This window comes from Periplaneta americana, chromosome 14 (assembly GCF_040183065.1).
Source record: "Periplaneta americana isolate PAMFEO1 chromosome 14, P.americana_PAMFEO1_priV1, whole genome shotgun sequence".
NCBI classification, from domain to species: Eukaryota; Metazoa; Arthropoda; class Insecta; order Blattodea; family Blattidae; genus Periplaneta; species Periplaneta americana.
Window position 1 is genome coordinate 144222589 of NC_091130.1, and position 12406 is coordinate 144234994.

General features: G+C 33.5%; 1 protein-coding gene across 1 annotated transcript; it reads left to right on the plus strand.

Annotated features, from left to right (window-relative positions):
- Positions 1-6699: 6699 nt before the first annotated feature.
- Positions 6700-11885, plus strand: LOC138713798 (uncharacterized). Its single transcript, XM_069846222.1, has 3 exons — positions 6700-6768; positions 9061-9376; positions 11418-11885. The coding sequence occupies exons 1-3, from the start codon at positions 6727-6729 to the stop codon at positions 11783-11785; spliced, it is 726 nt and encodes a 241-aa protein (XP_069702323.1). The 5' UTR covers positions 6700-6726; the 3' UTR covers positions 11786-11885.
- The last annotated feature ends 521 nt before the right edge of the window (positions 11886-12406 follow it).

Here is a 12406-nt window from a genome sequence, read left to right on the forward strand (position 1 = left end):
ATTACTGCATTATGTTATATAAATAATATTGTTAAAATATTAACATGAAAAATAAATCATTACATAACCTTACTGTTTGTTTTAAGTTCGCATTTATAGACTGGGGGGGGGGGGAGACAGACGTATATCACGGCCTGCTGGAGTATAGTAAACACAGAAAACATTTTATAGCAACAATGTTGAAGAAAGATATTTTGGTTTTCCGAAGTTGCCGTCATTAAACAGAAACCAACATGGAGATTTCATTGCAGCTAATTAGAAATTCGTCTTTCAGGTATGTAATAAACGATCTTCGCACAAAATAATGTACGATACACGAGGCGGTATGTTTGTTTTCATGTTCTCGGAAATTAAAAAAGCTCAACTACGTTTCGCTTTTTCATTCTTTTCCTCGACCATGAAAACGTCAACATACCGCTCTTTTTTTTATTGGGTTATTTTACGACGCTGTATCAACATCTTGGTTATTCAGCGTCTGATTGAGATGAAGGTGATAATGCCGGTGAAATGAGTCCGGGGTCCAGCACCTAAAGTTACCCAGCATTTGCTCGCATTGGGTTGAGGGAAAACCCCGGAAAAAACCTCAACCAGGTAACTTGCCCCGACCGGGAATCGAAGCCGGGCCACCTGGTTTCGCAGCCAGACGCGGTGACCGTTACTCCACAGGTGTGGACTACCGCTCTTGTAACGTATATTACTATTATGAATGACGGGGAAAATATAAATTTCAAGATCTCTCTAGTGAAAGAGATAGTGACAAGTACAATCAAGTGTATCTGTATATAAACATAATATATATATATATATATATATATATATATATATATATATATATATATATATATATATATATTTTGTTCAGGAAATCGTTCCAACGTTAACATAGACATTCTTAGCGCAGGCTTCCGGTGGATGATCAGCGAACTAACGCTTTTCGTATTCATAAACCAGTGTTAGCGATATGATATGATATATGAATCCTGTACAAGTAACCAGTCGATAGCCGAGGCTAGTTTAGCACGCTCGTAGCGCGGGCTATCAAAATGTCTATGAATAGCATCCTTAGTTTTTAATTTAATAAAACACTTATAAAGATTTTATTTGTATGTTGATATAGTTTACAATATGAATGAAAAGTTATTCCATATGCTTTTTCTCAATTAATGTGTGTACATATACAACTTTCTGCATAAAGTGGATATGTCCAAAAAGTTTTCTTTTTTCCAAGAAACCGTATAAAAGAGAAGATTGAAATTTTTTTTACCAAAGTTGGTAGATGTATGAGAAACGTGAGAGACAGTTTTTTTTCGTTTTTTTTTTTAATTAATATTTTGTAGTTGTCCGGTTTTTGCTATCAACCCATCAGTTGCGTGAACACAAGCCATCTACAACACGAAATAGAAACAGGAACTGAACAATACTGAAAACGGCCCATTGTATACATACAGATCCTAAAACACTTGGTATGACCACAGATATTAAAGCGTGTATTAAAAAAAAAATAAATAATAATCACCACGAAATTTACATCATCTTGTTAATATTCTAGCTTTTGAACAAAATGCATTTAACGTGGCTTGCACGTGGATGCATTGAAACCAATCCTTGAAAAAGATTGATAGATAACATCTGTGCAATTACGAAATTGTTCAATAACACCAATCCACTGGTTATGTTTAAATTTATTTACTCAGCTTGGAGTGTCTTAAAACATACACAACCTTCCGTACTAAAAAAACAGTAAGCTTACCTAGGATTTCTGTTTTTGTTATTCTTCAATTAATTTTGTACAATTCTGTTATTAAACATACTGATGATATGTCATGCCAAAGTTTTATTAAGCATTCTTAAGTTTAACTTTAAAGTATTATTAACAACTCCACACTAGAAAAACGTTTTTTCAGCGTAAAAAGATTCCATTCGAAAATAAATATTAGGGGAAACCTGTGTGAAACGGCCACCTTAATTTTAAGTGTTACTTTACACAACTTTCGGTGTGCTCAAGAGTCTAAATTTAAAGGTGTGAGTTGTATATCATCCAAGGACAGTGATATGGCATTTTTTTAAATTTTGAAAAAAAAAAATATATATATATATTGTCGAAATTAAAATTTTTCAGAAGTGTAATATAATGGCCGTTTTACACTGGCATCTGTGTAAAACGGCCCAGTGTATATTATGTTAGAAAAAAATATGATAGAAAACATATTCAGTTGAAAAATACATATAGTTACACGATATTATTTATTATCGTGAAAGTGGAACATGTTTATCTAATTAACTAAGATCATATAATTGAAAAGAAAGCATTAATATGGTATCAATTATAACATGAATTAGGACATTTAAATTTAATAGTCTAGCGATACAAACCGCAGGTGAAATCATCGTCTGCTACAGGATCAAGTCCAGGAAACTCTTCATGAGCCCATTTCATGCACGACATACAGCGAGCCCATCCTTCACCACTAGCTGAAATGGAGCGGATATTTTCTGGACAAAATATGCATTCAGCATCTTCCTCATCGTCTAAATTCTCTTCGCTACTTGTAATTTCAATGTTCTTAGTATTCTTCTTTTCCAAAATTATTTTATGATACATGTTTCTTTTTCTAACTATTTTCTTGAACCTGGCTGCTTCAGCTTTCTCTTTTAGTTTTTCAGCACATGGCATCTATATTCCTTTCCTCGACTCGCCGTCTCAGATTGGTTCTAGACAAATCATACATTTTTCTTGCCTTTGTAGTTCTCATTTTATTTTCCTGAATAGCTTTAATGGCTTCCCTCATATTTTCCCTGCTCCAAGAATTTCTATCAGTGTTCCTAATACGTCTACTTATAGCCTAGTTGATACTGGAAAAGAAACCGAATTACTTGTAAAAGTTCTAGAGTTTCAATGTATTATCAGAGTAAAACCATCAAGCACGGTGAAAAACGGCCAAGCACTATTTAAAACGGCCACCGTGCATGGCCGAACACATGCATCTAAACAAACATGCTTATAGCATAACACCGCCATCTTGAAGTAGTTTCGAACACATGCATGTTGAACTTTATAACCTCTATTATATCAAGCAGTAGATAAACATTTCACGTTATGTATATTATGTATGAAATTATATCAAATAATAAGTAGATACTTTAGATCAGAACCTCCAAAAACAGTTATCACATCGAAATAATCATAAATTGTGAAGACAGCCATCCACGACTTTACAGACCACTTTCAGAAGCAGTTCTGACGTAGTGCACTACATAATCGGCAATATGGCAATGCTGCTAAAGGTATGCTTACACATGGCCGTTTTACCCAGGTAGGCCGCTTTACACTGGTCTCCCCTATTTCAGCAAAGTGAATGTAGCAGACTTTTGATTATGAAAATCATATCGTAGACTGTCTTCCCTTAATGAAAGCACAGGACAGAGTTTCAGAAGAGTTTAATTAAAAATGGCAAGTATTTTATTTCAGATTTTAAGTTAATTAGTTATTTAGATTGGGAAGTTTTGAAATGAAAGTCCTGTATGTAAGCAATTTTTATTAGTAATTAACTAATTATTAATTTTAGATGTTATTTTATTGTAATTTATGAATGTAAATTTATAATGTATCGAATGCTCCTCTGAGCACGAGGTCACTGTCTTTCACGAGAGCTCTAAAATTTTGTATATTCACAATTACATTGAACTAGTGGCCTGTGCAGCAAATGCTGCAAACTAAGTTCATTAGACGTTCAAATAAACATTTTTCAGATTTATTTTCAATGAACAATACCAGACATTCTGAAAGTTATTTGTTTCCATAATAATGAAAGATACTCTCTCTCGAGCCAATACTGAAGAGAATCACGCATATAAATATCTACACCACACCGCCATTAAATAATATGAAAAAGACCCAACCCCACTTGATTAATAACTATAAAAATATTTTATTTTTAATAATATTATTATCTTACATAAGTTTTATAGCTTTCAGTAGCATATACTATATAGCCGCCACTCAGTAAAATATAGAAATAAAAATCTAATTTAAGTTAATCTCTACATCTACTTATATAACTCCAAAACGTTTCACTTTCATATCATCAATATAGCATTAATATGTATAATTAATGAAAAATAGTCACATCATGGCATTAACTACAATAATACTTCATTTCTAATGGTAATAATGCCATCAAACCACCTCAAGTTTTGTAGTTTTTAATATCCAATACACAGCTGTACCCAGAAAATTATACACCACAGAATCGAACCTGTAAATTATTTTAGTAAATTAAGTTTTTAATAACCAATTTAATTTGAGCTCTAAATATGTCAGCATTCTTGCAGATCATGGCCTTCGTGTAATATTGTTTATTGTAGTTTGTTTTTTGTTTTATTCTGAAATGCAACACGGCCGACTTGATGCTCGCTTTGCTTCTTCTTTACTGGCCTTGACAATTCATTTTGACCCCTGTGTTAAAGCGAAGGGAACATCAAGTCGGCCGTGAATGCAATTAGCTAGTTCTCAAAACTGACGACAGGTGGATTTTGGAAAATAGGAAAATTATGTTGAAAAATTGACATTTCACTGAAAACTACTATTTTTCCGAGAAACTTTAAGTTCCAAGCTTCAAAATGAGGGGTCATTTGTTAAAATCCGTTCAGCCGTTTTCCCGTAATTTCCATTACCAGTTCAAATTATATATATATAGATTATATCCTCCTGGCAATAAACTTATTATTAAAAACTAGCCGTACCCTTGCGCTCCGCTGCACCCGTTAGAAATAAATATAAAGTAATTACATAATTAAAATAGGACATTTGATCCAGGGAACATTCGTGTTTCATAGAAGGATAAATCGTTTAATATATTACTTAATTTAAATTGTATTTAAAATATTAAAATGCGATCATTTTGATCCAGAGACCACTCATTTGGTGCAATGACAATTCCTTTAACATGTTTAATTCTTATTACAAATTATTTTCTGAAAAGCGAAAATTAACAGAAAAATTTTGGCTACAGATTTATTATTATGTTTATATTATATTATATTATATTATATTATATTATATTATATTATATTATATTATATTATATTATGAAAAAGTGTGTTGATAACGGATGTACTCGAATTAGAAAGTTTTTAATTTGTTGTGGGAGCTCTTGAATCTCAGGAGGAACAACTTTTACAACAGCGCAACATAATCTGCTTGGCTCATTACCCAATTTTTTTGCATTGCATTTATTGCATATGTATTTTATATATTTTAACACTATTCAATTGAGCATAGTTAAAATTTGAATTATAAAATAATGCATTGCTAAGCTAACGTACTATTACTGCATATTAAATCAATACACTCTCGTTGTTCGTTAATTCTCTGAGATAAAAATGAATATGTTCATAAACATTATTATAAGAAATACAGGAAATGAATATACAGAATAACCTATAAAGTTTTCTGTGCATAAGAAGCTATTTTAATCTTACCTGTCCTCGATTCACTCACAAGTTACTGTAATAACATTATAGCATTATGTCCATTCAGAGAAACTACACTTTCCTAGGGTGAAATAATAATTATTTATACAAATCGGTTAATTTAGCTTCATACAAACACAGAAACATTGTCTATAGGCTATGTTTCATAGCTTTCGATTGTTGCTGTGCAAGGCCCCTTATAGACGAAGTCATTTGTTTTTTAGTTCAATACACCGCCTTAGATGGCAGTTATTTTAATTTTAAAACTCATTTATCTCATTAAATATCAGTCCTATCAAAATTTTTCAGAGAATAAAACTTATCAGAAATCATGTTTAAAGAAACTTTTGTTATGTAACATATTTCACAAAAATCAATAATAAGCGAGATATTTCGATTTATTTAATTCAGGCCACCCTTATAACCCCCCTTTTAAATAATGTATTTTGAATGCCATACAGCCTATAATCTAAGTTACAACGAACTTAATTTATATTCCAATTTTCATCGAAATCGGTTCAGCCATCATCGCGTGAAAAGGTAACAGACAGACAGACAGACATACAAACAAAAATTAAAAAAAAGCGATTTTCGGTTTCAGGGTGGTTAATTATATATGCTAGGACCAATTATTTTTGGAGAATCGAAAATTACCAGAAAAATTTCGGCTACAGATTTATTATTAGTATCACGACATGTATCTAGGTCCAGTGCATGTTCTATTCACTTGTTCATGCTTTGTACCTGAAGACTAGATAGTGTGTGGCGATCGTTTCATTGCGTGTTGTACTGATTCGTTTATGTCTTGTGCAGGAACCATATCGAGTGTTTTAGCGATCAACACACGTTTCTGCCACGCATGGAGGCTACGAACTAATTTTATTTTTAACAATATTAGTGAAAGGGCAGAAGAAGCCACAGATGCTGACACGTCCTAAAAGCAACCACTATCATTACTACTACAAACGCAAATTGGCGTATTCTCAAGTACAGTAACCCACGCTACCCAAATATCCAAATCCTTGACTACATGTAAACTGATAAACAACACCTGTGCAACCACGAAATCGAACTCCTTCAACGACACCCCAATTTACGGGCTCTGTGTAGGTTTATTGACTCAGCTTGCAGTGTTTTAAATCTGTTACAATACCTAGCTATTGTACCTGCAGGCGCAGAAGTATAAAAACACCGACAATCAAGCACATAGGCACACTTCACCTTCCTCAGAATACCGGAAGAAACATCGAAGCCATGGCTGCTAAAATCCTCCTCGCTATTGCGCTGTGCCAGTTTGTAAGTATGAGAAATTAGTAGTACAAATACGATTTAAAGGAAAACTGTCGTAGACCTTGTAAAGAGAAAGTAGGCCTAATTGAATACCATAAATAAAAAAAAGCTCTGCGCCGTTGCATAGTGGTCTAAGACATCATGCTCGGGAGTCGCGTTCAGAAAGAGATCTTGCTCGAGTCGTCATGTATAAAGATGGTAGATTTTCGCAATCACTATAAATACGAAATGTTGTCAAAAATAAGTTACTTATGTTTAAAAGCATGTTAAGTATATTTATTCATTCATAGCGTTCTGTCCAAGTGCAGGTCTTTAAATGCAAACTCAGCATTCTTCAGTTTTTCCTATTTGGTGCCTTTCTCCTAGTCTCAGCATATGATCCATATAATATTTTAACGTTGACTATCCCCTGATATCTCCTCCTGCCCCGAACTCTTCCTCTACATCCTTCTCAAGGCAGTTTCTTCTCAACCAGTGACCCAACCAATTCCTTTTTCTTTTCCTGATCAGTTTCTGCATCATTCTTTCTTCACCCACTCCTTCCAAAACAGCTTTGTTTCCTATTCTGTCTGACCATTTACACACTCAATCATTCTCCATATTCTCATTGTTAAGTATAATACTATCTACAATATATAATTTGAAATGGTAATGGAAATTACGGGAAACGGCTGAAAGGATTTTAATAAATGGCCCCTCATTTTGAAGCTTGGAACTCAAAGTTTTTTCAGAAAAATAGTAGTTTTCAGTGAAATGTCAATTTTTCAACATTACTTTCCCATTTTCCAAAATCCATCTGTCGTCAGTTTTGAGAACTAGCTAATTGCATTTCAGAATAACACAAAACACACACTACAGTAAACAATATTACACGAAGGCCATGATCTGCAAGATTGCTGACATATTTAGAGCTCAAATTAAATTGGTTATTAAAAACTTAACTTACTAAAAATAATTTACTGGTTCGATTCTGTGGTGCGTAATTTTCTGGGTACAGCTGTGTATTGGATATTAAAAACTACAAAACTTGAGGTGGTTTGATGACATTATTACCATTAGAAATGAAATAGTATTATAGTTAATGCCATGCTGTGACTATTTTTCAGTAATTATACATATTAATGCTATATTGATGATAATATGAAAGTGAAACGTTTTGGGGTTATACAAGTAGATATAGAGAATATCTTAAATTAGATTTTGACTTCTATATTTTACTGAGTGGCGGCTATATAGTATATATAGTATATGTTACTGAAAGGTATGAAACTTGCGTAAGATAATAATACTATTAAAAATCAAATATTTTGATAGTTATTAATCAAGTGGAGTTGGGTCTTTTTCATATATTTAATGGCGGTGTGGTGTAGATATTTATATGCGTGGTTCTCTTCACTATTGGCTCGAGAGAGAGTATCTTTCATTATTATGGAAGCAAATAACTTTCCGAATGTCTGGTATTCTTCATTGAAAATAAATCTGAAAAATGTTTATTTGAACGTCTAATGAACTTAGTTTGTAGCATTTGCTGCACAAGCCGTTGGTAGTTATTTAATTTGCGATGAAATGGGAAATATTTATATTTCTACGTCACGAGTGAAATTTCTTTTCACGAGACATTTTTATATTTTGTAACAAGTCAGAATCTATCTAAAGGCATCTCCACATACTGGTTCTTGCAATTTTGTATGGTTTAGTCACCCTCATCTTAACTTTTAAATCATGAATAGCACAGGAATATGGCCTACTCGATACACTCTTTGTTGTTACTGTACCGTTATCTAGAATTTTCAACTAATCTGTCTGGTTGTAGAATATTGTCTGCCTATGAGATTTCTTTATGCACAGCTTCACTCATAAACAAGTTTTATGTGATTGCTGGTGATTGTGATTTACAAGAAGAGTTTGGATAAAATAACAGAAATATCCTTTGGCATGTTTTTATGTTCACAATTCCACTCCGATTTTATATGATTCTTTATTTGTTTACTATTTTCAAGAATTCTAACTGGGAAGTCTACAAAATGCACCTATTAAAATATTTAAGTCTATTATCAAACTTTCCATAAAAATGTTCCACACAAAAACATGATAAATTCTAGCATTGAACGTCCTAAAATGCTAAATTACTTGATTTTACATTGCACAAATATACCATCTCTACTTACAGAGAAAGAAATTTTCTCTTTGAATATCTATGCAAAATAAGGTCTGCAGCCCGCCCGCTGTTATATATGCTGCTGCCACTACTGCTACTGCTACTGCTACTGACCCATGTACTCATATGAACGCCCACAGGGCCTGTCTGCTGCGACTCAGTTCGGATATGCCCCAGGCGAGCCTATCGTCTCCATTGACGACATGGTACAACACGCATATGGCAAGATTTCCAAACTGGCCAACAACTTCAAACGAATGGCTGGCAATGCAAAACAAGATGCAAACAACTTGCTCCAAAGTATGAAGATCCAGAGTTCAGACCCTGAAGGATTAATAGCTCTTATTACCGAAACTAAAATGGCCATCGCTTTCAAGACTCCTGCAGCAGGCGTGAATGGAACGGCTTGCACAAACAAGAACGACCCCAAGTACCAGACCATCCTCCAGGAAGCCGGTAAGTCAAAACTTATGTTCCTCTCTCTTCGAGTTTGTTATTGTTATTATTGTTATTATTATTATTATTATTATTATTATTATTATTATTATTACTATTTATTTTTTATTATATTGTTGTTTCCTGCATTAGAATCAGCAAAATTAGAGAATGGTCTAACAATACTGATTTTGTAAATAAAGCTCAATATACAGTACAACGTGCATTAAGCAATAATAATAATAATAATAATAATAATAATAATAATAATAATAATAATAATAATATTATTATTATTATTATTATTATTATTATTATTATTAATCATGGAAGGGGTCATTTATAAAAGTTAAAGTGCCAATTAAATAATAATAATAATAATAATAATAATAATTTATTTATTTAATCTGGCAGAGCTAAGGCCAGTAGGCCTTCTCTTCCGCCCAGCCAGACTCTAATTCTAATTAAATACATTTGCTTACATAGTTATTACATTAATATCTAGATCATAAAAGAACATGAAAGTAAATGATGAAAATTGGATAACTAATGTTAGTGTGACAATAATAAACACTGGTAAGAAATAGTTATAATAATAATGATAATAATAATAATAATAATAATAATAATAATAATAATGGTAATTATAATAGTAATAATAATAATAATAATAATAATAATAATAATAATAATAATAATAATAATAATAATAATAATGAGATAATTTATATATTTATCTGTGACATATATAACCATTAAACACTGAGAAACCTGAAACAGCTATTATTGTTGACAATAATTGTTAGAAAAATATCTCGTTAACCTATTCTTAAATTGATTTGATGACTGACAGTCCCTGACATTACTCGGTAGGGAATTCCAAAGTCGAGGAACAGCCACAGTGAAAGAAGATGAATATGAGGATGTTCGGTGGGAGGGAATGGATAATATTGAGGAGTGTTGTGATCGTGTGTCTAGGTTATGATGGGTGGATAAATTTTGAAAACGAGACGCAAGATAGACAGGAGTGGAGAAATGTAATATGTGAAAGAGAAGGGAAAGACAGTGGATTTTCCTACGATCTTCTAGATAATTGAAAAAAAAAATTGAAACATACTGCGTGTTTCATAAGTACCTGTACAAAATTTGTAGATGTAATATAGAGGTAAAAATAAAACTAAGATGTTGTATACAACTTTTCACGTAAATTCTTACTTTGAGAGTTATGGTGCATACTGTTCTATGTTGTATGTATGTGTATTTATTCACACTGCAAATAGGTATATACCTGGTGGTAGTGGTAAATAATTACTCAATAATGACAATTAATAATAAACACAATTAATAAAATGTACAATTAATAATACTACTAATAATAATAATTAATAATGGTAATAATAATAACAACAGGGAGCAACCTAAATTAAATGAAGCACGATCCCATATATAACATTTAAAGTAAATCTAAATTGTATCTTAACCCTAAGTTAGAACTAAAACCCACGAGTATGTTCATACCTGCACAAGTACCTTTCAGCATTACACTCATTTCGCTGACAACTCACTCACTGCAATGGAACTACGACACATTTCGCTGATTCTACCCTGATTTCACTAATACTTCAAAACCATTTCACTGTTCAAATACTTTGCACTGCCACTATAAACTATAAAACTTCACTGACAGACACAGACTTCACTTGCACAACACACTTCACTGACAATACACTTCACACTTCACTGACACAACACACTTCTTTACTGACACAACACTTCAAGTAACAAAATATCAATTACACCCTTTAAATAGTGTGTATAATATAGGCCTACAGTCGTCTATTAGTAAAGTTTTGATGGGCTTAAAAAAACAAGCGCCAGTAAAGCCATCGGATGTGTTACGTTCGCCTGCATAGCAACTGCGGTATATGTCTGTCATTCGTACATTCCATTACGTAATACGCAATTAACCTACAAGTTGTTTATATGTGGACTTTACCATAAATTCCTTTGCGAAGAGTATATTGTAATGTTTTCCCCTAACATGATCATTGTTGGTTTTTAGGACCAGGAATCCAGGTATGCCTGCAGAACGCGTCTGCAGATCTGCAGCCGTACTACCAGACTCTCGACAATTTGGTCGCCTTAGCTCAAGAGCGATTGGGTGTTGCTGATGGCAACGTCACAGACTGTGTCAACACCAATCACAACAACAGCGACGGCATGGCAAGCTGTCTGAACACAGTGGGTGTGCAGGTCTTCGACGGAAGAGACAAGCTGATGGCCGCCATTCTGAGCGTGATGGCAGACTACAAGAGGCAGATTCCATCACGGGTTGGTAACTTCACTGGGTGCACCAACAACGTACAAGACAAAGCCATCAGCGAGTGTGTGGACATCATCGACACCACATGGCAGTGCTATCAAGCCTAGCAGCTCATCTTAAGCAATGCCATGGCAACGTTTCTTTCTGCGTTTAATTAAAATGATATGTATTGGAACATGAAATAATAAAAGCTTTCGCACATTTCAATAACAGTGGCCTATTTTCTGTTTATGGTACCATTTCAAACTGTGTAGATATACTCGTTATAGTTTCCAATAACACATCTGACAATGACATTTCTGGTGAGGACTGACTTACAAATGGCTTATAGAGAATCCGGAGGTTCATTGCCGCCCCCCCCCTTTCATAAGCCCTTCATCCGTCCCTATCCTGAGCAAGATCAATCTAGCCCCTACCATCTTATCCCACTTTCCTGAAATCAATTTTAATATTATCCTCCCATCTATGTCTCAGCCTCATTAAAAGATCGTTTTCCCTCAGGTCTCCCAAATAAATCCCAACTAACACTCTACAGTATATGCATTTCTGGATTCGCCCATATGTGCTACATGCCCTGTCCTTCTTAAACGTCTGGATTTAATGTTCCTAATGTTGTTGGGTGAAGAATATAATGCGTGGATATCTGCATTGTCTAACTTTCTCCATTCTCCTGTAACTTCATCCCTCTTAGCCCCAAATATTGCGTAAGAACCTTATTCTCGAACACC

What these genes read in the sequence shown, in the direction of transcription:
- LOC138713798 (XM_069846222.1), top strand. Translation starts at nt 6,727, where the DNA reads ATGGCTGCTAAAATCCTCCTCGCTATTGCGCTGTGCCAGTTT. An exon ending in CTATTGCGCTGTGCCAGTTT is followed by an intron (nt 6,769 to 9,060) that starts GTAAGTATGAGA and finishes GAACGCCCACAG; the next exon opens with GGCCTGTCTGCTGCGACTCA. An exon ending in GACCATCCTCCAGGAAGCCG is followed by an intron (nt 9,377 to 11,417) that starts GTAAGTCAAAAC and finishes GTTGGTTTTTAG; the next exon opens with GACCAGGAATCCAGGTATGC.